The sequence below is a fragment of the Aspergillus novofumigatus genome (genome assembly GCF_002847465.1).
Source record: "Aspergillus novofumigatus IBT 16806 chromosome Unknown P174scaffold_2, whole genome shotgun sequence".
NCBI classification, from domain to species: Eukaryota; Fungi; Ascomycota; class Eurotiomycetes; order Eurotiales; family Aspergillaceae; genus Aspergillus; species Aspergillus novofumigatus.
The window spans coordinates 3,987,700-4,007,932 of record NW_020194275.1 but is presented as its reverse complement, the minus strand read 5'-3'; the positions used below and the strand labels follow the sequence as shown (position 1 = coordinate 4,007,932).

The 20,233-nt window shown below is 49.1% G+C and overlaps 9 protein-coding genes across 9 annotated transcripts; 4 read left to right on the top strand and 5 right to left on the bottom strand.

Annotated features, from left to right (window-relative positions):
* Positions 1–138: 138 nt before the first annotated feature.
* P174DRAFT_418654 (uncharacterized protein) lies at positions 139–941 on the bottom strand (the record flags this gene model as incomplete). The annotated part of the gene is made up of 2 exons (XM_024824712.1): positions 139–470; positions 530–941. 2 exons carry the CDS (start codon positions 939–941, stop codon positions 139–141), a joined length of 744 nt encoding a protein of 247 aa, XP_024686309.1.
* A 562-nt stretch (positions 942–1,503) lies between these two features.
* Positions 1,504–2,494, top strand: P174DRAFT_449293 (uncharacterized protein; the record flags this gene model as incomplete). The annotated part of the gene is made up of 3 exons (XM_024828829.1): positions 1,504–1,596; positions 1,653–1,874; positions 1,927–2,494. 3 exons carry the CDS (start codon positions 1,504–1,506, stop codon positions 2,296–2,298), a joined length of 687 nt encoding a protein of 228 aa, XP_024686308.1. The 3' UTR covers positions 2,299–2,494.
* A 592-nt stretch (positions 2,495–3,086) lies between these two features.
* Positions 3,087–3,550, bottom strand: P174DRAFT_116250 (uncharacterized protein). Its single transcript, XM_024821047.1, has one exon. The coding sequence runs from the start codon at positions 3,445–3,447 to the stop codon at positions 3,205–3,207; it is 243 nt and encodes an 80-aa protein (XP_024686307.1). The 5' UTR covers positions 3,448–3,550; the 3' UTR covers positions 3,087–3,204.
* Positions 3,551–5,900: 2,350 nt separating this feature from the next.
* P174DRAFT_458323 (dynamin-like protein) lies at positions 5,901–8,290 on the bottom strand (the record flags this gene model as incomplete). Its single annotated transcript, XM_024829643.1, has 8 exons — positions 5,901–6,346; positions 6,373–7,234; positions 7,283–7,376; positions 7,425–7,466; positions 7,517–7,604; positions 7,655–7,802; positions 7,852–8,127; positions 8,183–8,290. The coding sequence occupies 8 exons, from the start codon at positions 8,288–8,290 to the stop codon at positions 5,901–5,903; spliced, it is 2,064 nt and encodes a 687-aa protein (XP_024686306.1).
* Positions 8,291–9,239: 949 nt separating this feature from the next.
* Positions 9,240–10,104, top strand: P174DRAFT_439464 (DASH complex subunit DAD1). The gene is made up of 3 exons (XM_024826808.1): positions 9,240–9,475; positions 9,605–9,667; positions 9,725–10,104. The coding sequence occupies exons 1-3, from the start codon at positions 9,398–9,400 to the stop codon at positions 9,890–9,892; spliced, it is 309 nt and encodes a 102-aa protein (XP_024686305.1). The 5' UTR covers positions 9,240–9,397; the 3' UTR covers positions 9,893–10,104.
* On the bottom strand, positions 10,037–11,821 carry P174DRAFT_502235 (Rho4-like protein). The gene is made up of 3 exons (XM_024831077.1): positions 11,209–11,821; positions 10,934–11,137; positions 10,037–10,880 (listed from the first exon to the last, which is right to left on the bottom strand). The coding sequence occupies exons 1-3, from the start codon at positions 11,500–11,502 to the stop codon at positions 10,512–10,514; spliced, it is 867 nt and encodes a 288-aa protein (XP_024686304.1). The 5' UTR covers positions 11,503–11,821; the 3' UTR covers positions 10,037–10,511.
* Positions 11,822–12,934: 1,113 nt separating this feature from the next.
* P174DRAFT_439462 (PAP2 domain protein) lies at positions 12,935–15,178 on the top strand. The gene is made up of 5 exons (XM_024826807.1): positions 12,935–13,213; positions 13,305–13,521; positions 13,625–14,395; positions 14,454–14,950; positions 15,011–15,178. The coding sequence occupies exons 1-5, from the start codon at positions 13,159–13,161 to the stop codon at positions 15,073–15,075; spliced, it is 1,605 nt and encodes a 534-aa protein (XP_024686303.1). The 5' UTR covers positions 12,935–13,158; the 3' UTR covers positions 15,076–15,178.
* Positions 15,179–15,551: 373 nt separating this feature from the next.
* Positions 15,552–16,674, top strand: P174DRAFT_418647 (uncharacterized protein; the record flags this gene model as incomplete). The annotated part of the gene is made up of 3 exons (XM_024824711.1): positions 15,552–15,690; positions 15,742–15,995; positions 16,180–16,674. 3 exons carry the CDS (start codon positions 15,552–15,554, stop codon positions 16,672–16,674), a joined length of 888 nt encoding a protein of 295 aa, XP_024686302.1.
* A 1,340-nt stretch (positions 16,675–18,014) lies between these two features.
* P174DRAFT_363700 (NAD(P)-binding protein) lies at positions 18,015–19,022 on the bottom strand (the record flags this gene model as incomplete). Its single annotated transcript, XM_024821942.1, has 1 exon — positions 18,015–19,022. One exon carries the CDS (start codon positions 19,020–19,022, stop codon positions 18,015–18,017), a length of 1,008 nt encoding a protein of 335 aa, XP_024686301.1.
* Between the last annotated feature and the right edge of the window lie 1,211 nt (positions 19,023–20,233).

The following is a 20,233-nucleotide window of genomic DNA, read 5'->3' as shown; positions in this document are numbered from 1 at the left end:
TAATTCAGCATTGACAATGACCACTCAGATAATGGATATCTAGTGCAGGAACAACATAGTGTAAGTACCATACAACAGACCAATTTCTTGGTGTATTCACTCACTTAACAACTACATTAGAATACAAGTGAACCCGAACTAAGTCGTATCAATCTTCCTCTTCTTCGATCCCGAATCCGCACTTCCAGCCTTGGTAAACATGCTATCCAACCTCTGCTGCCCCTTCTCATGCTTCTCCACCCTGATCTTCTCCGCCGCCAACACCGGCGGCAGCCCTTGAACCCTCTGCTTCGCATCCTCAAGCAGCTCCACCTCCCTCTCGCGCTGCTTCTTCACCGTAGGAATCGACCACGAGTTCGACGACGCGGACTTATACGCCAGCTTGTACTTTGAGCCCGTCAAGTGCGTCTCGTAGGTGTTCGCATCCACCTTCTTCACATGCTGATGCGCCACGATCAGCCAGTGGTACTCTGTCCCGACGGGGCGCCGCTCCCCGCCGGCGCCTTGCGCGCTCGCCGCTTGTTGGTACGGTAGTCGATCCGCCAGAGGTCCGGCTCTTCTTTGGTTTCTTTCCAGGTTCCCGCGTCGTAGGTCCAGGTGTGTGAGCCGCCTACTGCCATTCCGGAGTATACCTGTCCCTTGAAGGACTTGAGGGCGTTGTATCCGCCTGCGTAGCCGGGTTTTTTCTGTTTGGCTGCTTCTTCGGTGATGGTGTGTTCGGTTTCCTCGGGCATTTCTTCGTCTGATTCGAAGGCGATGGTGTCCGTTATCTCGCTTTGTTGGGAGCTGGGTGGGCTGGCATGGTCAGTGGACTCGAGCTCGGGCTCGGGTTTGGGCTCGGCCTCGGGTGCGTGTGTTGTCGTGGCATTCTTCTCGGACAGTGGGGGAGATGGTGGGTTTTTTGCTGCCGAGGTAGCTTTTTTCGTGCGCTTCGGAGGCATTTTTGCGATTGATAGTTTGTATAAACAGGAGAGTGTACTTGGGTGGGTGATGGACTGATGGTTGATATGTCGCGGGTATACCGTGACGTCACTGATAACGCATCATCTAGCCAACATCAACAAACACTACATCTGGATCAAAGATGCAGATCAATCGCTGATTTCTCTTTAATGTAACATTATGGGAGCAGTATCCGGATAAGTGTGACTGTAATGGCCAGGTATAAGCTGATCCAGGTCCACCTTCGAAATACCCTCACTTGTGGCCGCCATATCTGTGCTGATTGCCTGAGGATTCTGACACAGATATGAGAGTAATGAGCACGTCAAAGGTACACCTTGAAGCCATTGGGCTACGTATAAAAAGCCGTACTTTCACTGTGCAAGGTCCCCCTCATTCAGTTCCAATCATCAAGCTCATCTGTTCCGTCTGAATAATCCCAACCCTTGCTGCATGCTCACCCCGTCGACCGGGAACCACAGCCTGAGAACCACAGCAAAAGGGCAATACGTGGCAGAATGCAAATGCGCCTTATCTAACAGCCCAAGGCTGTCCACAAGCATGGCTAGTCAAAAATTGACGGTAAATCTGCCAGACGATCATATCGTCGTTCATTTTACTACCGTAGAAGACCTTCAACAAACAGCAGAGCGAGTCCACGCCTCCCTGAACCAGACCGGAAATGGAAACTAATTCATCCTCATTTACAGACTGACCAAGGAGGCCCGCATCGAGCTGGACAGCGAAGAAAACGTCCCCTGCACTGCATCCCATACCGATTCATGTGGGACAATACCGCTGGCATCCTCAAGATCCTCACTTCCGGGCACGATGTCATGACGATCAACATCACCCGCGCCATCGATCTGTTCTGCAGCCGCATGGGAATGGACCCTACCGCGCAAATAGCCGGATGGATGTCTCTTCCCCAAGTCTCAGATTGAGAGAGACGGTGTGGCCTGCCCACCCTGGTGATTGAAGCAGGTGTCACGGCGTCGCTTCCCCGGCTCCGCGAAGAGGCACGGTGGTGGCTGCGCAACTTGCAGGGAGAAGTCCGGATGGTCCTCGTTCTCGGCATACATCGCCAGAGACGAACGTTGGTTATCGAGAAATGGGAGCAGCAAGAGCGCGCGGCGATACAGCAGCATCAGCTACTCCCATCAGCCTGGGGCTTCTCTGCAGGCGTACGCTGCACAGACTTTTGCGATCAGCCCCGAGTCTGTTTCCGGCGCTCCTCTCGTTCTTCCTTTTGAGGAGCCACCCGAGCGACCCCGGCAGGGCAGAGAGGCTGACATCATCCTGGCGGAGGAACAGCTTCGGGTCTGCATGCGCTGGGTGTGGCAATTCATGGATTGAGGCATTGCTGAGCTAGGAATCTGCAGAAATCCTTAGCCTTCGAATTGCAGACTAGTGTAACCAATCTTTGTCTTCAAAGTATACCATTCCTTGATATGTCCATTGTCACAATCATACATCGAGAAAAGGTAGATGTTAGGCGCCAAGGCACACCCGGGCTGAGCATGCGCCCATGACGTCACAGGCGCAGGAATGCATGTTAAGATAATATTACCTTGGAAGAGAGGTAGCCTAGATACTAGGTACTTTATTCCTTTCAATCAGCAGAATATTTGATCTATTTTGGTATTCAGTCTAAATATAGTTCGTTTGGTTCCCTTGTATGTGTATATCCGGATCAACGGCATATCCGATCGACACCAAACGATCAGGATCGACATACACCCTTGAACTCCACCGAGTACGCAATGTGTCCCCTTATATCCGTCAATCGATTTATCCACAGGTACGTCAATGCACTTGGCATGATTTGCAGGTTATGCTGTACAGGCCACGCCAGCAGTGGCGATTTTGGATGTCCGTCCGAATTCGGTTGGATGCAGTGGCGCAGGATGATCCAAGAAGACATACTGTAGTAGTGGATGATGGAGAAGGATTGCGTGTCTTAGGCCAGCCGACTCTTATTGAACAAGGAGAAAGAAAAGTGTATAGGATAATGCACGGGGTATAGGAGGGCTCATTTTCGTAACGTCATTATCGTAACAGAGGATTTCCAACCAAGTCCCAGCCAACAAGAAGAGCCCTTGTGTTGAGCCAGTCAACTATCCCGGTAATCCAGAATAACGTATCGTAGAGGTATTAGATATGGGTGTCTAAGGTGGCGGTCCCTTGTATCTGTCTAATCGTCGCAAGATAACTGAAAATATAGCAGAACTCGGTTCTGGGAGCGTAGTATAGCAATAGCGATCACGATGTGGAAGGTCGTCGCGGCGTGATGAGGATAGTACTCAGTCTTTTCCAACGCTGCGCCGGCGAGGAGGAGTTATCACGATCTGATCGGTCACTGGTCTTCGTGGCGGACCGAGGCCGAGTGGTGACGATGGCCTCGTGATCGGCTAGGACATCTTCCAGGCGAACATCTGAGTTGGAGGAGCGCAGGTTATCTGAGGGATCGAGGATCTCAACGAACTTGGATGGCATGTCTCGCATGTTCGAGTTTCAGTGTAGTTGCTTGTAATGGATTGCTTATGCGGTGCCCAGTGCAGTGCTGAGTCAACAGAAGCGGACTGACAGTGATGGAAGTATGCTCAGAGATGCTGTCAGACGAGGTAAAGACATTTGTCCGCTGAGAATAAGCGCGGATGACAGACAATCGCTGAGCTGTGGGATACTATTTCCGCAAAAGCAAAGAAAGATCAAAAGGGAACGGAGGGTCTCCAGGATTTTATAAAGACCCGCGTGAGGAATAAACATTTTTTATAGATTGACAGCCACCGGCTCCCGTGACTGAAGAAGATGGAACATGCAGCTGATAATCCCCAATTTGCGGGGTTTAGAATTTTTCCTTCTGGTGCGAATGACCTTATCCGACTCACAGATCTCCCACCGCACCGAGGGCGCCGGGATACTATTGCTCAGCGGCACCACTAGGAGTGCGTATGATGATCTCCTACCATGCACAGGTGGGGGCCTGTGTCTCGTACTGGCAATGATCGCCCAGCAATTTTACATTGTGGCTGGCCGCAGCAGAATCCTGAGTGGGCGCTTCTGATGTGGCTGCGCACGAGCAAATAAGGATTGATGATTATGTGAGAAGATGGAGGATGAAGCAGCCTGATGGTTCGTCTGTTTCGGAAGGTTTGTGTTATTATCAATCAGACATTCCTCAGACACTACCTCTCGAATTTTGAAGTAGATAATGTCTGTGTTTTAACTTCTGTCCCACTCCCACTCCAGGAAGCTCCACAACAACAAGACGAACTCAATGCCATGACGTCCTGTGGTTGATCAGCGGGTCTTTCCGAGCTGTTTGGAAATCTCGACTTTGAGACAGACTATTAGCTACTTTTTCTGGATCCTTGGTCCCATCCCACAGAGTCAAAGAGGAGCCTCCTCTGTTGTGACTTGTGCCTTGTACCTTGTAACCACCATGCGATAACTTTCAAAAGTCAAAACAGTCCTGTACTCCTGTTTCATCTATAAACCCGTCCATTACGGATTTGGGAGCCGTTCAGCGCTAAGAATCGAGAACCATAATGACCGCATCAGAGAACCCAAGAGAGTCTCGACTCATCTATTTTCTCCAGACTGAGACACTGAGGCTTCTCGCCCACTTGAAACTCTAAAGCCGTTCGTTTCCCTCTGCGCCCCTTCCTTCTTCTCCGTATCTCGAGCCCAGGGGACAGATGACGCACATCAACACCCTATCTCTGTCCTGGCAAAATTCAGCTAATATAACCAACAGCCACTGACTACATCGTAGACCAGTCGCTGTCATTCTTTATATTGAATTCTTCGGAAACCATACCTAGTCCCTGCCTGCCGTCCCTTGCGCGGCTCATAGGAATGATATTGAATTAATTCCAGCTTATTGCTATTGATATGACATCGTACATAGTTTTCTTCAGTTGGGTTACACTAATAGAGACTGTGTAACCGTAGTGCAGTTCATTCATTCAAGGCTAATTATGCTAGTCTCGACATTCTTTGCCGCTATAGACAGGGTAGGATACATAAGTCCTCATCGTAAATGACATCACTACGCAAGCAGGCTACACGCATGTAGCTAAAGTCGCTGACTCGCTGCAGCCACTGTTGCCTGTTCGGGAAGACGTGACACTATCCCGAACGGCATAGGTTGAGTTCTCGAAAACTGTTGCAGTTTGGACAGGAGCCTAATGAAAGTATGACTCATATTCCGAGAATGCAATAGAACAACAAGCCTGGATGATTTTTGGGATGCTTGTCCCAGTGATTCCCAATTCCAGTCATCTTTCCGTTCTCGGTCATTTAACACTCGATTAATAAACTCAAACCTCAAAACAACGGACGTAAAAAGCCATGGATGAAGAAGAAATCCAGCTCCTCTATCTGTTAAAAGAAGCCTCTGCAGTTGCAGGATATGATGCAGACTGCAGGGACTATTTGGCTCTGAAAAATCGGCGTCTGATCTGGCTCAATTGTGAGCGGATTCTGCAGAACATCAGCCACACCATGAACTAGAGCAGTCAAGGGCTTGCACTACTGGTTAAGAGACGCTTTGTTGTCCTATCTGCGAACTGTTTCTCCCATGCCAAAGCAATCATTGCCATTACGGTTATTCTGCCAAGCAAAACAGCCAGACAAGCAAGGATATTTTACAAGAACAGAGTTTGGGACTCCATGGCAAACCAGTGAAACCATCCACAGAAGGTGATCCACAGGTCCTCGGTTTACATCGCTAGTTAATTGATTCGTAAGAGGAATTTCCATTTTCAACGCAGTAGGTCATTCAAATCTAACTGAGGGAAGAGCCACGATTATGTCTTTCGCAACAGACGGAAGAGCCAGACAAGTAAAGATGAGTCCAGACCTAGCATCGACATGGATCTTGTGTGGCACGCCAGAAACAGGAATGCCATCGCGAGCATTCGGCCCGATCTTCTCGGATACTGAAGCCGCTGTCATGGCTGATCCTTGGCGGCAACCTGAATATTGGCTGACGTTGCAATTTGCAAAGCTTTCTGGAATCGATCAACTTTGGAAGCCAAGTCGTTTCGCTTGCTCGACGTCACATAGCTTTCACTGGCTATATGCTCGAGCTCGCTGTCCTCGAGGTTCATAATGAATTCAGGTGACAGCGTGCTCACGGGTCCATTGGCCCCGAGAAGGTGACGTTCGGCTACCTGGAGAATGACGTTGTCTGAGAATCTTTTCCGAGCAACCTTGTAGTACGCCTTAAGAATATCGTGGATATTCTCAACAGCTTGGTCCTCATTGCTAAGGTGGACCGCACCCACGACTTGTTTGAGAGACAAGTAACCGCCGTCGCGGAAACCCTTTGCTTTGAGGCGTTGGAAAGTGCGCTCCTCACGAATGTTGGACAGCGTCTCAGCAAAATAGTTATTGACTGTCTGTAAGATACCGCCCTCTCACCCTGTAGGAGATTGGTCAATTCATAAGCTGCACGGTTGACAGCTTCCCGGTTTTGCTCGCGGAGACGTGCACTGAGATGATCTTTGACCTCTTCGTCGCCGATCAGTTTGTCGAAGATTGTCTGATTGAAAACGTGAACGGCTTTAGCTACCTTGTCGATATATTTGGTAGCAATCGGCTCCCATGCCACGGTTTGCTGTCGGAACATATCCTCAAGAACACTGGGATTCACCATACCCGGCAGCTCGGCACCCCGTGAATCGCGATATAATTTCCGAATCCAGTCATATATGTCGTCGTCTTCCGGGCACCAGGGACGTTGGTACTCCTTGTCTTGCCCACCGTCAAGATTCTGAAAAATCTTGGTATGACCATCACGGGCCATCGACTCTGCAAATTTGTCATTGAGATTCCTGATGTGCATTCTCAGCTTCAAAATACTGTCCGGTTCCAGAGTAGAACCATAGCTGCCACTGAGCGCGTTCAAGACGTCCCGCTCATATTTCGCGGCAATTTGGGTCAAATAGCGTCGTTGATCTGGAGCTGTTTGTCGCGAAGGCCCCAGCTGTTCCAACTCCCGCCGCGCGTTTCGCAAGAAATCTTCGATGTCTTTCACGACACCGGGAAACTCTCCACGGATATGCGCATACAGAAGTTGTCCCAGGAAGACCTTCAGCGGTTTGATCCCAACTCTGTCCGCTCGAAGGGTGTTCCATGGCGATACGCTGGAAAAGAATTCGATTTCCTTTTTGTGACGGCCCTCGATCGTCATACCATCCTTGATATCTTTTGTTGAGCGGTTTCGGACGGCAAACCAAACGTGAGTCAGTCTTTCGACTTCATTTCTAGCAATTTTCAGAACCTATATCGATTAGACACGTCTGCATTCGGTAGAAACAAGCCAACTTACCCTTCCCTCATCTCCAGGCTCCAAGGCGTCGCATTTGGTAATGATTCCGACTGTGCGAACCCCTGCAGGGTCTGCGGCCTGAGCCATAGAGAATCTAAACCCCTCAGCTATGTGCTCCATATAGACATGTTGGATAACTCACACTTCTTGATTGGCAAAATTGTTTCTCGCATCCATCACTGCCCTAAACAAATCGTAAGCGCTCCGATCCTAGTTTCAAGAATAGCTACTCACAGGATGATGGTTCGTTTATCGTTGAGGTAGCTTTTGATTAGCTTGCGAATGGTCTCGCGATCTTCTTCCGTCTGGTCGTCCGTGGGGTCTGGGAGTTCGCTCAGCACACGCACCAATCTCCTTTTGGGTCATACTTACTGTGGAACAAGCCAGGCACATCCACCACACTTAAGTTTTGATGTTGAGGACCGAAAATCTCGATTCTCAGAATGTCATCGGAAAATCGCTTGTCCAGGTTCTTCGGGTCCTCAGTGTCAGGCCCCGGGACGCCCATGTGTTTTGCAGCCTGTGCGTTTGAGCAGCTGAGACACAATATGCTCGGAGGATGAGCCTACCTCATTGAAGATTCGCCTCAGGTCATCACTCCCAAAATCGTCTTCTGCCATCCTCCTCTCGAATCCTAGGAGATGTGCCTTGTACTCATCATCCATCTGAGTTGTTGGACCGGGTATGACTGTAACCCGAACACCTGCGTCGCTTTCCGGGGCTCGAATGAGGACAATCTGTGTTACGAACCGAGTACACAAGTCGCTGGCCACCGGGAAGCAGAAGCCTGTCATCCCCTCTAGGACAGAGGATTTCCCACTGGATTGATCGCCGACGACAACAAGCTGCCATTTCTTTCAGCAAAACAAAGCCCAACGCGTGAGAAAATGCATGTGGTACCTGAGGAAGTGAGACGCTCTCGCTGATTCCTAACTTGCGTAGTTTGTCAATTATCTCGAGGAGGAGTGCGCGCCCTTCTGTGTCGAAGCCATCAATGTCTGACAGCATTCGGCTGTTCAATTTGCCCATACTGTCGAACTCTGACTGTAGGTGGATCTTGACGTTCTTTGGGGGTTCAATCACACGATGTCGGCTGCGAGGTGGAAAGGAAAGACTAGCTTGAGTTTGAGGCGAGGAATGTCTTCAGCAAAATGAAGAAGCTTGTGTCAGGTTCTTATACGGTGAGATGGGAGGTAAGTGTTGTGGGGTTAGGGGCATTTCTGGGAATTTGTGTTTGCTACTTGTTTGTGTTCTCTTCAACAAGCTGATGTCAAACAGCGCTGGTAGTGTCTACTGCCGTTGCCTCTTTCTTAACAAGGCGTAGAAATGAGGTTCAAATGTGGTCTGTCTGTCTTCTTTCACCAGTGGTTGCTTTCTAGCCATAAATGGGTGCTGCTTGTATGGCTCTTGATGCTGAGGGCAAGCCGGATAGGAGCATCTCATCATAATTTCCTTTGAACAGCCGTGTGTCCATTCAGGGCCTGCTTCAAGAGAATGTTGACATTTGTCATTGCTATTCCAGCTTTGTCTCAGGATCATTGAGAGTCCACTGAGTCATGCCCACTGATCCTAAAGATTAATTCGTAACAAGAGTAGTATGACATGTGAATATGCAATGGCCGACATCTGCTGCAGCGCCGTTTCTCAAAGTGAAGCTATTGATTTAAACAGTCCATCATAATCTGTTTGTTAGCTCTGGAGAGAATCTGCTTGGGCCATCGGGTCCAGGCCATAATATGACATTCTCTCTGCGTACTGTAGCATCTACGTCCTTAAAGATGAGAAAAGTTATGCGGCATTCCTTAGTTCAAATCTCTTTAAGGACACTGGAAGAACGAGCTAACTACGACCATGCCAAGCATGAGTCCATGACATCCAAACAAGCGGTAAGGTAGGCGGTCAAAGCCCAATCAGATACTGCCACTTTCCGCCCCGCATCAGCCACAAAGTGCAAAACAGCAACAAATCAACGCGTCCCAAGAACAAATCAGACAGTTCCACAGTATAACAAGATATAATATTTTGCCATCAATTCCTTACAGAGGATAATAAACAGATTGATCTGATTGAAGACCTTTTGCCTCGTGGTGTGAGAACAATTGGACAGCACACAAAATGTCAACAACACCGAGGAGAACAACCCCGACAGTTTTCGAGCAGCAGCGAGCGGAACTGGTTCGGGAAATCGCAGTGGTAAGCAATCCAGCGCTGCATTAGAGATCGAAATGACTGCATTATCACCTGGTCAAATCCTTTTCTTTATTAGGTTCATTGATGGATTGGAGTCACTCTATTTACTACAGCGCTGACGGAATTCAACAGGGTATGGAGCAAGTACTCCAAAACATCAACCGCCTGAACCGCAACCTGGAAAGTATCATTGCAGTAAGTGACAGCGAAACCAATGAACCCTAGAAGTCGTGTCAATAACATGATACGCAGGTTGGAAATGAGTTCAGTTCCGTCGAAGCTCTCTGGTCACAGTTTGAGAACTTCATGGGCCGCTCTGAAGAGAATGAGCAGAATGGCACGAGGCAGGGCGAAGGGCGAGAGGAAAAAAGGGAAGGCCATGATCAGAGTTTCGCCGAGAGAGCATCGACGAGTCACTAGCGATATAAGCACACGGTGTCTTGCGTATGATGATCGTTCTACATCTTTTACGAGTTATGTCCTTATTTCATTGGGTTGCATATTCCACTATTTGATACCGCTACTACGTCGAACTTTGGCTACAAAAATACCAGACACGTGTTTAGAATCATCAGTTTTGATAGTTTATCCCTTTCAGGTACATGGGACTGTTGCTTGCGCCGGTAAACACCCATGCCATGCATGCAGAAGAGTGGCCTCAGGCTAGTTCATGACAGACATCAAATGTTAAATAGAGTCAATCGCGCAAATGGAAACGAGGACAAAAAAGGGTAATCGTTGGGTTCATGGTAACAATCATCAAGGCCAAACTGGTATAGCAAAATGAAGGGAACATAAATCAGAAAGCCACCTTGACCAGCATGTCTGAAGTAAGGAATGACAATCCGCAACACCTGCCAGAAGCCGAATGTTTCTTTTCCAACTATTATCTGGCTCAGTGCAGCATGTCACGTACAAAAAAAAAAAAAGACTTATCTGGTCCATCGCGGCGTCGAGGCAACCAGGCCTCGAAATCGGCTGTAAGAAGACCCGAGAAACAAGGAAAAGGTCAAGCTAGCGGAGAAAAGAAGCACAAGATTTACAAAATCTTGCAAGTACGCTTCTTGACCTTCTTGCTGCCGCTCCTGAGGCCACCGCCACCTCCTCCGAATTTGCTGCTGGTGCCGTTACTCTGGCTGGCGCCCATCCAGTCTTGTTCTTCTGCAGACACCACGGTGTCGACTGCCATTGCAAAAACTTCATCAACACCGCGCATTTCCTTGCTACTGCATTCAATATAGGAAGCATTCATTCTCCTGGCAACTGCCTCGCCCTGTTCCGGTGTGACGGGAGTCAATCCTTGCGTTTTCAGGAGTTCAATGCAAGTCCTCTTCGTGCGCAGATCCGACTTCAAACCGACAAGTATTATAGGCGTGGTGGGACAGAAATGCAGTACTTCGGGATACCACTGTTCATGTTGGTCAGATGTTGCAGGAAGACGAGAGATGAGTTAAAAAATACCTTGTCCATAACATTCTCTAGCGATGCAGGACAATCGATGGCAAAGCAGACGAACAAAAGATCTGTTTCGGGATATGAGAGTGGCCGCAGCCTGTCGTACTCTTCCTGTCCAGCAGTATCCCAAAGAGCCAGTTCGACTGTCTTTCCAGAAGTCCGATGGGTGGTCTGCGTGATATAATTCTCAAACACGGTAGGAACATATTTCTGAAAGGCGGAAGTTCGAGCAGTGAGGGATGAGTCTCATCAAATCCGACGTTCAAGGGTAAAACACTTACCTCAGGGAAATACCCTTGTGAATAACTGATAAGAAGACATGTCTTACCGCAACCACCATCTCCCACCACCACAAACTTTTTTGAATACGCTGGCGGTTGAGTGATGTTTGTGGCTTCCGACATCCTTCCACTTGAGACACTGGTGTTTGTGCTGACAGTTCCGTTACTCACCCTCACACTGTGACTACGGGTCCGATTGTGTCTTGGAGTCATGGAGGGTGGTGGAGTTGCAAGCGAACGGCGTCGAGAGGCTGCGTAGCCACTATCTTCATACATGTGTCCTGACATGTCCATGAATCTAGGAGAATATTTTGGCACGAGGTAACCCAGCGGATCCAGAAAGGAAGAAATCCGTCCAATGTACGGGCTGCTGCTGTAACGGTCCAGCTGACGTATCAAAAGCAGAACGGAGTTTATCGTCTTTGCAGTCGCAGGTGACTCGCAGGTAACTGATGGTGCGGTGCGGTTCGAACAAACAGATGGTAAATCGTTGCGCTCGATGGATGTTTAGAGGATAAGGGGCGGTTGAAATATGGAACAATTGAAGGATGAAAGGGATGCCACTTCGTAAGATCGTTTTCGCCCATTTGAGTAGAGCATGGCTGCTGCTCCAACAACGAGTGCAGGTGACATGAAACTGCAGCCTTCAAAATGCGGTGTTTACGGGCTGGAGGGCTGCCATGGCAACCGCCCGTGGCTGAGATGACGCACGAAGCTCCGCTGCCACTTGACCCTAGCACCATACTCTTTTGTTCCAGAATCCCCATTCGTGCACGCTCTCAATGCTCGTCTTATTTTTAGAGTACTAGCGATACAAACAAGATCCGCCGGTTGATCTATCCATATTTCGTTGTCTTGTCGTTGGCCAGGCTGAGCTGGTGGTTCGGATCATTGAGCCGCCCCGATCAGAAGCTGACACTGGCTTGTGGTTTGTCGGTGCTAGAATTGGACCCCAGCACGTAACTACTGGGCTCCCTCGTAATCCTAGAGAGAGACCTCTCTATGCCCTCGGCTAATGTTCCTTTTATCTCAGCAACTGCCAGGCTTTTCTCGCTCACTTTCTTCATGAATACTTGTGTGGTTAATCGTAAACAGACGGATACCACAACAGGCTTTGCTACGTCGGATATGAACACCCCCAGCCCCAATATCCAGGGTCTGAATGAGCGACTTTCATGCTGCCTGCACTGAGGGTGATCTACACATGTCCGCAGCTAATAAGGAATTTAGAGTTGTGCGCAAGTAACATTCCTTGCATGTGATTCAGGCGTCGGGGACCTCAGATCTCAAACATAGGCATGAGCACTCAGGCCAATGGATGATTTGTGTTATTCTGCCCCATGTGTGCAGATGATTCAGCTCAAGGATTTGACTGTCCAGACTGGATCTGATAGACAGGCCTCAAGAGTCAAGACTGGCCGAGTCCAAAGGTGCTTACTCCAACATATATATCTGCGCTTGATGTTGCCACGGTCGCCATTCTCCATGTAGCCATCACTAAACTTCCTGTAAGATGACGATAAAACTCGTCTTCTAATAATTGTACCTTGTGTAGGAAAGCATTATTGTACCAATGCGCAGATAGATCATCTTGCTGCTATTCATTCGTATTCGTACCTCTCCTCACGTGCTTCTGACTAAGGGGCCAACGCACAATCGTTATCGCGACGCTTGGACTGCCAAGCGCCAGTCTCTCTTATGCCGCGGGACAAATTGTCGTGGGCCCGCCCGGGTTGATCTGCTGTTCTGTCAGCCCCGAGTGACCAAGTCCCCTGAAAAAAGCATAAAATTCAGGTGCAAGCGGACATATCGCTCAGTTGACCTTTTCTTGATCCACCATTGCGATGCCAATGCCATCAATTTCGTGCGCGTGTTGAGACGTCGTTACTGGCTGGCACTCTATGGGGAAAACTGCAATCACGCCACTTGTTCGAATCGGCCGCCTTCAGTATGGTTAAGGGCGCAAATGGCAATCCAGATGCCGGGCTCCGGAGCCTAGATCACTGTACGTGTGTGACATTTCCCTTTCGGAATGAAGTACACTACTTGTTTCGAGCCTTCGCTTACCTGGTCTCCTTTCCTCTATCGCTGAATAGACCGGAATCGACTCCCGCAATGGCGTTATGTGCCTCGACAGAAACTCCTTCCTCTGGTGCGCTATGAGACACCATATCTGGCTTGGTTTCAGGAGAAGATTCGTACTCCAACCCTTGATTCCTATTTCGCATTCACCGCCAACCTGGGAACGCATACCTTTTTCATGATCTTTTTGCCGATGTTGTTTTGGAGCGGTTATACGAATTTGGGCCGTGGGTAGGTGCTCGCGGGAGGAATGGAGGCTCTTTGAGCCGTCGAGAACGAGGGCAACTCATTGCTGGGAATGGATCCATGTCGGCTAACAACTTGCGCCGCTCAGATTTGTCCAGGTATTGGCCTCTGGAGTCTTCTTCAGCGGATTCATCAAGGACTTGCTATGTCTTCCCCGCCCGTTATCACCTCCGCTCCAGCGCATTACTATGTCTGGTTCAGCCGCGCTAGAGTATGGGTTCCCTTCGACCCATTCGACAAATGCCGTCTCTGTCGCCATCTACGTGCTTACCCTGCTCAATTCGCCCGAATCGACTTTGAGCAGCCACGTTAATCTGATCTTTCAATGCATGACATATACCTACGTCTGCTCCATTGTACTAGGTCGCCTTTACTGTGGAATGCACGGGTTTCTCGATGTCATTATTGGTTGCTTGCTCGGAGCCTCGATAACGTTCGTGCAAAATTTATACGGACCTCTGCTCGATGACTACGTGTTTTCAGCATCAGGGAAACAAATCGCGCTGGTGGTCCTGGTGATAATCATCCTCGTCCGCATCCACCCGGAACCGGCAGACGATTGTCCGTGTTTCGACGACAGTGTGGCCTTTGCAGGGGTAATAATTGGAGTGCAACTGGGCTGCTGGCATTTCGCGAAGTCTAGCATCGCTTGGTCCGAGCCTTCCCCCGCTACGATACCGTTCCGGTACAAAGATCTAGGTCTGGTAAAGACAGCACTGCGCTTTGTCCTCGGTGTCCTCTTGATTTTCACATGGAGAGAGGTCATGAAACCTCTTCTCCTACGTACCCTGCCTCCAATCTTTCGAGCGTTGGAGAAGTTGGGTCTCCTGCTTCCCCGGCGATTCTTCACTAGAGCTTCGTAAGTCTTCATCCTCCACTTCGAAAAATGAAGGATAGATTGATTGACCATTAGACAGGCAGTACAAAACCGTTCCAGCTTACCTGAAGGACCATGAAGTCCTTCCGTCGTTTGCGGATATTCCGTCAATTCTCACCAATATCCGCCACCCGCGCCGCCGAGCCGTATCCATTGGCCCTCAATCCGAGGCCGATGCGTACGAGACTATGGCGTATCGCGAGAAGCGTAGGCGCGAAAGTTTGTCAAATAAGGCTCACAATTACTCTGTTGCCGAAGACGACGGCGACGCTGCAGATGTCTCCGTGTCTGGGACGCAGCCGTCCAAATCGGCACGAAAGCAATCCAAATGGGACGAGTATGAACATATGATGGGTACTGGCATCTCACGCCACAGCCCTGGCGCCATAGCAGCCATAGACCGAGAGCCTTCAACCGAACCCTTCCCTGCTTACGAAGAGGAAAAGGAACCCAATCTTACGGAGGTCTTCTCGCAAGTGAAGAAACCTCGTGTCCGATATGATGTCGAAGTGGTGACCAAACTGGTTGTATATTCGGGTGAGTGATGCCGTCAAATAGCTGCGGCGATGGTTTTGCTTACGATTTGCCCTATGTTAGGTATCGCTTGGGTAACGATAGAAGGTGCGCCTATAGTCTTCGACAAAGTAGGCCTTGGATTGTAGAAATCACGAGAGTATGTCCATCTACATAAATAGCTTGTTCCTCAATTTCACCTCACTTCTCTTCTTCTTCCTACCTTCAATCTTCGGTCGGTTTCGCTATGATCTCTTTCTCGGTTGGTAGGAGCAAAGTGTAAGTGAAGTGACTTGTAGATTTAAGCCCCGTGTACATGCCATACTTGGCCAAGGTCATAAACTGTGGCCGATGCCGGTTAGTGATTGAAATCCGTTTATATATACTTGGCATCAAGCCATGATTGACTACTGGTAGGAATTTCTAGATTTATTATTGCTTGGTAGTCAGTTTGCGGGGTTAGAACTTAGGATAGGCTTAGTACGTTAGCGTATCTTAAGCGGGGGCGAATATATCCCAGCCCCGAGCTAGGACTAGGACTAGTCCGTTTGCTTTCCTCATTTCTAGAAATATCACATTTCGAACACTACAGTACATAGAATTAGGCTTTCGCTAAACCGAGACGATGGAGTATGCCAGGACTCAGCTCTCCTGGCCCCAGAGTCAAGCGAGACAGGCCGCTAACGATCGTGGCGCGGAAGCAGAGGCAAAGGCCAAGCAGCAGCGCAGGAAGGTCCAGAACCGGAAGAACAAAAGAGCACACCGTAAGTATGCCCCTCGCTCATAAACCGTTCTATACTCAGAAGCCACTACAGGACTGCGGCTCAAGGGCAGAGACGCGAGGAATGTTCAGGAGTCGCGCTCATTCCAGATCAGGCGCTGGCGCCTTGACGAATCCGACCATTTTCCCTCCCAAGAAACTTCGTTAGCATCAGAGCGCGCAACAACCACGTCCTTCTTCCTTCGATCGCCTCACACGTACCCTCACATGTACACAAGCACATCGCCCTCCACAGCCAAGCGTACAGTCGTCCTCCGAGAATCGCCATCCACTGCCAACCACCCGGCCGTAAATCTGGACCCCAGCCCTTTACTTTTCCCCTCTCCTTGGACCACCTCCTCCATCTCATTCAGTATAACGTCTGCCGTGCCTTAATCTCTAATATGCGTACCCTTAACACCCAACCCGCTCATTCAACCATCTGCACCATTTCCTCACCCTGCCGTGACGACACGGCTCTCTACCCCTCAAGCCGGACATCCCTCCCTCCCTCGTCCCGACCACCCTCCAACAAACTCGCTACCACTCTACCTGGATTAACGTCATCCCCTTCCCCCGCGTCCGTGATAACCTTATTAGATACGAAGGCTGCTTCGACCCCTGGGAGCTGATGCAGGACCTCGTCGGTGATCTACTGAACTCGACACCGGCCCCGCGACGAGGAGGCGCGCCCGTTTCCACTAACATACCTGAGACTCAACGGCCCCTGACCCTTTCATCCGGAAGTGATCCGGATGAAGTGACCGCCGGGCGTAAGGGACTCATTGTCTGGGGCGAACCGCACGAGATGAAGAGCTGGGAGGCCACGCCCGGTTTTCTGGTGAAATGGGCATGGGTTGCGGAGGGCTGCGATGAGTTGGTGGAAATAAGCAACCACTGGAGGATGAAAAGGGGGGAGGAGCCTATACGACTCGCGATGTCGAGGAGCTATCCGCCACCACTGCTCTCGCACGCAGCGTCAAATTGATGATAGATGCGTTAGCACTGGCACAGTTTACATGTTCGCCAATCTAATATCGGTCTCGTACAAAACAATGGTAGGCATGACGCAAAAAAAGATCTAAAACTGAAACATTATCGTTCAAACTCGGAGGGGACGCGGAGATGTGGGAGGAACAATGGCTAATTGTGTTATGGGTCAGGCTTAAACGATCATGTATCGACTCGACTGCAACCTCCATGCTCACATCTGCCATTTCAGCTGCGGTTCACCCAGTGATTAATTGATTCCGACTTGGATATGGGCGTCGGGTCTGGCAAACCGCCAACATACGGAGAATGACCGATAGTCCCGTTTGGCCAATCCAACCACAAGAGGCTGGTGAGCCAACAGAGCATCGCCTTAAAGCTTGGGAGACTGGCGAGAGCTTGAGGTCTTTTATATAGCAACGCTAGGGTTTTCGCAGGCCCTGGACGAGCTTAGTGAGAGGGACTACAGTATCCTGAGGGATCTACCTAGAGTCTGTAGCTGGATTTGCGCTCTCTTTGTCCTGAGGTATATAATCTATATGATATATAAATTGTGTGGCGTCAAAACGGAAATAAACTACCCTTCCTTGAAGTATGGTGGCTATTGGTCTGTCAATTGGGGGGCACATACCTTACTCACGTCCGTAACTAAGTCGGCGCTAAGTTTAAGGAGACTCTCAATATCAGAATCCGTGCAGTAGGAAGCTACGGTCGCGCAGCTAAACGAGTCCAGGCAGACCTTTGGGTTTATTATCAAGCGACCTCACAACTTTGCACTTCACAACGCCGGAAAGCAAACAATACAGCGGCGGTCATTGTCCTTTACGGTAATTGTACCTTATCTTCAGCTTTTACCACTTAGGTATCCTCAAGACTATGGCATATGAGAAATATTACAGGATTAATTATGTATCTTGTGAGTATTCCCAACAGAGTATAGGATCAGCTATGTAGCTCTAACAATACACTCCGAGCCTAAACCCATATATACAAACGCAAGTGTTTCCGAGGGCGACTCGTTCTCCGCCTAGTAGTAGTTCAGCGGCTGATCTCCCATCTATAAGAATAAAAATGCTGCATCCAGGACGATAGGGCGTAAAGAAGGAGACTATAAGAGTTTTTGGAATTAAATGGCAGTTAATACGAGGACTTGCATGGCCAAATATTGAGATGGTTCATCAGTGCAAGATGAAATAGAGCGGATTGAACTGTATCAAACGTGCCTGCTTGACTATCTAGCCTGACATCTTCTGAAGGCCCAGTAACTGACAAAAAACTGTCATGTAGAAACAGTGATATGGTAACCTCAACATTCCTACTATTTCTGTCTCACGTCGCCTACTCATCATCCGTCAGCCCCACCATCTCCAGGGAGTCTTTCCAGAGCCGAGCCTCTTTCTCGGCATCATACGCATGCCCTGCGAAGCCTACACCGGCAATCTCATGATTGTCGTTGCCCCGTGTGGTTTTTCCGCAATCAGCAAGATATTCTCCACCCTTCTTCTCCCATTCTTGGCCAATCGCAGCCCACACCGTCGTTGCAGCCCCCTGCTCTGGCGACTTCATCGTTTTATACAGGTTTTCGTCTTTTGAGAACGCCTCCACTATTGCAGGGTCCATATACTGCATAAGTCCCGTTGCAATCATGCCAGGATGGAGGCTGGTAGCGTGGAGTCCTCGCGAACCGTAGCGCCGCTCGATCTCGTTGGCCATATAGATATTGGCGGTCTTTGATTGCCCGTATGAAACCCAGTCGTTGTATTCAGTCTTCTCAAAATTGTAGTTGCCTGATTCATTGATCGAGGCCACATGATGGGCAGAAGAAGAAACGTTGACGACTCGAGACGAGAATTCAGGGCTAGCGCTGGCAAGGAGAGCTGGCTTCAAGAGCTCAAAGAGCAGGAAATGGGCGAGATGGTTGACTCCAAACTGCATTTCAAAGCCGTCTTTGGTGTACTCCAACTTGGGCAGGGCCATGATGCCGGCGTTATTGACTAGGATGTTGACTTGACCGTTCGACTTTTCGAGAATGGCTTTCGCGGCAGCACGCACGCTGCTCAAGGAAGTGTTGTCCATCTCAACGAGTTCAACACGCTCTGGTTCGAGGATTCCGTCCAGAGCAGACTTGGCTTTTTCCAGATCTCGTGCTGTGAGGAATAGCCTTGCTCCGGTTAAAGAGAGAGCGCGAGCTGTCTCAATCCCTATTCCAGACGAAGTGCCTGTGATGACGATCACCTTCCCGACTAGCTTGCCCTCGACTGCTTCATCCTTGATAATCTGGAGAGCTGTTGGACGAGCGTCACCGGGACCAGCGGGGTTCGAATGAGCTTCTGCGTAGCGGGACATCGTGGTAGAATAGAAAACTTTGGAAGTCGAAACTGGGAAATGATCTGAATGGAAATTGCCTTGATGAGTTTAGGATTCAGCTTTTGGGAGCATCAGTGAACTATTTATCTTTTTGCTGGCTTCAAACTTCTAGCCCCGTGTTCACATAATTTTGCTTTGCATTTCAAAGCACTCGGATTTAACCCCTAAAATCCAGGATGCCGTCGACGAGAGTGATACTCGGAATGTGTTCGTATTTCTAAGCACCGGCCATCCGAAGATCATGTCGGAGCGACTAGGTTTTCGTTGTCTTTCCATAGTTCAGATCCCAACCCAGTGTGATGACCTTTTTGCCATTTCTGGCCTAGCGCTTCCCAGCTAAATACATGGTACCCGCCATGGATAAGAGTGATACTCAGAATATGTTTGCATTTCAAAGCACCCGCCTTCTGAAGATCATGTTGGAGAGACTAAGTTTTTATTGTCTTTCCATAGTTCAGATCCTGACCTAGTGAGATGACCTTTTTGCCGTTTCCAGCCTAGCGCTTCCCGGCTAAATACACGGTACCCGCCTTCCAGGGTTGTAGTTGACTACGTAGTTGCTGTAGGCTGGATGACATTTTCTCCTCTTTCGGCCTAGCTCGCATGACTAGTTAGGTTTAATAAAAGGTTCAGACTTAGCGCCAACCTTGTTGTCTCTTCGCCCTTTCCGCAATTGTAATACATGGATAGGACTTCGATTCTATGAAGATTCTAATCTCTGTAGGCTTGCAGCTAATTTACGCATGACAAATAGTACCTTAGGTCTGTGGACTACACGCTTCTCCGTATCATCCATTATAAACTTAGCCCGGTAACTCACCGGTAAGTCGCCACCCCCTGCTAGGTCAACTCTCGAAACACCATATGCAATGCGACGTTTACCTAACAACTTCATATCCAAACAACCATGGACTATCCAAGCTCAAGATTTTAAGATATAGTCTCTATAGTGATCTAGCATATTCATAAAGTCTCGCCTAATTTAGATTGTTTTGCAGAGCAATGAATGATATCTATTATAACTTACAGGGCCAAATTTCTTAGTGATACAATAGCGGAATCCTTGAGTTACTTCCATGGTAAAATACGTTATAGGTTCTCATGCCGAAGAATGTTAGTTACGGGTGGCTAACTGGTCACTGTGAGTAAGCGCGGAATAGGGGACAGTTCTGTTCAGTAATAGAGGACGT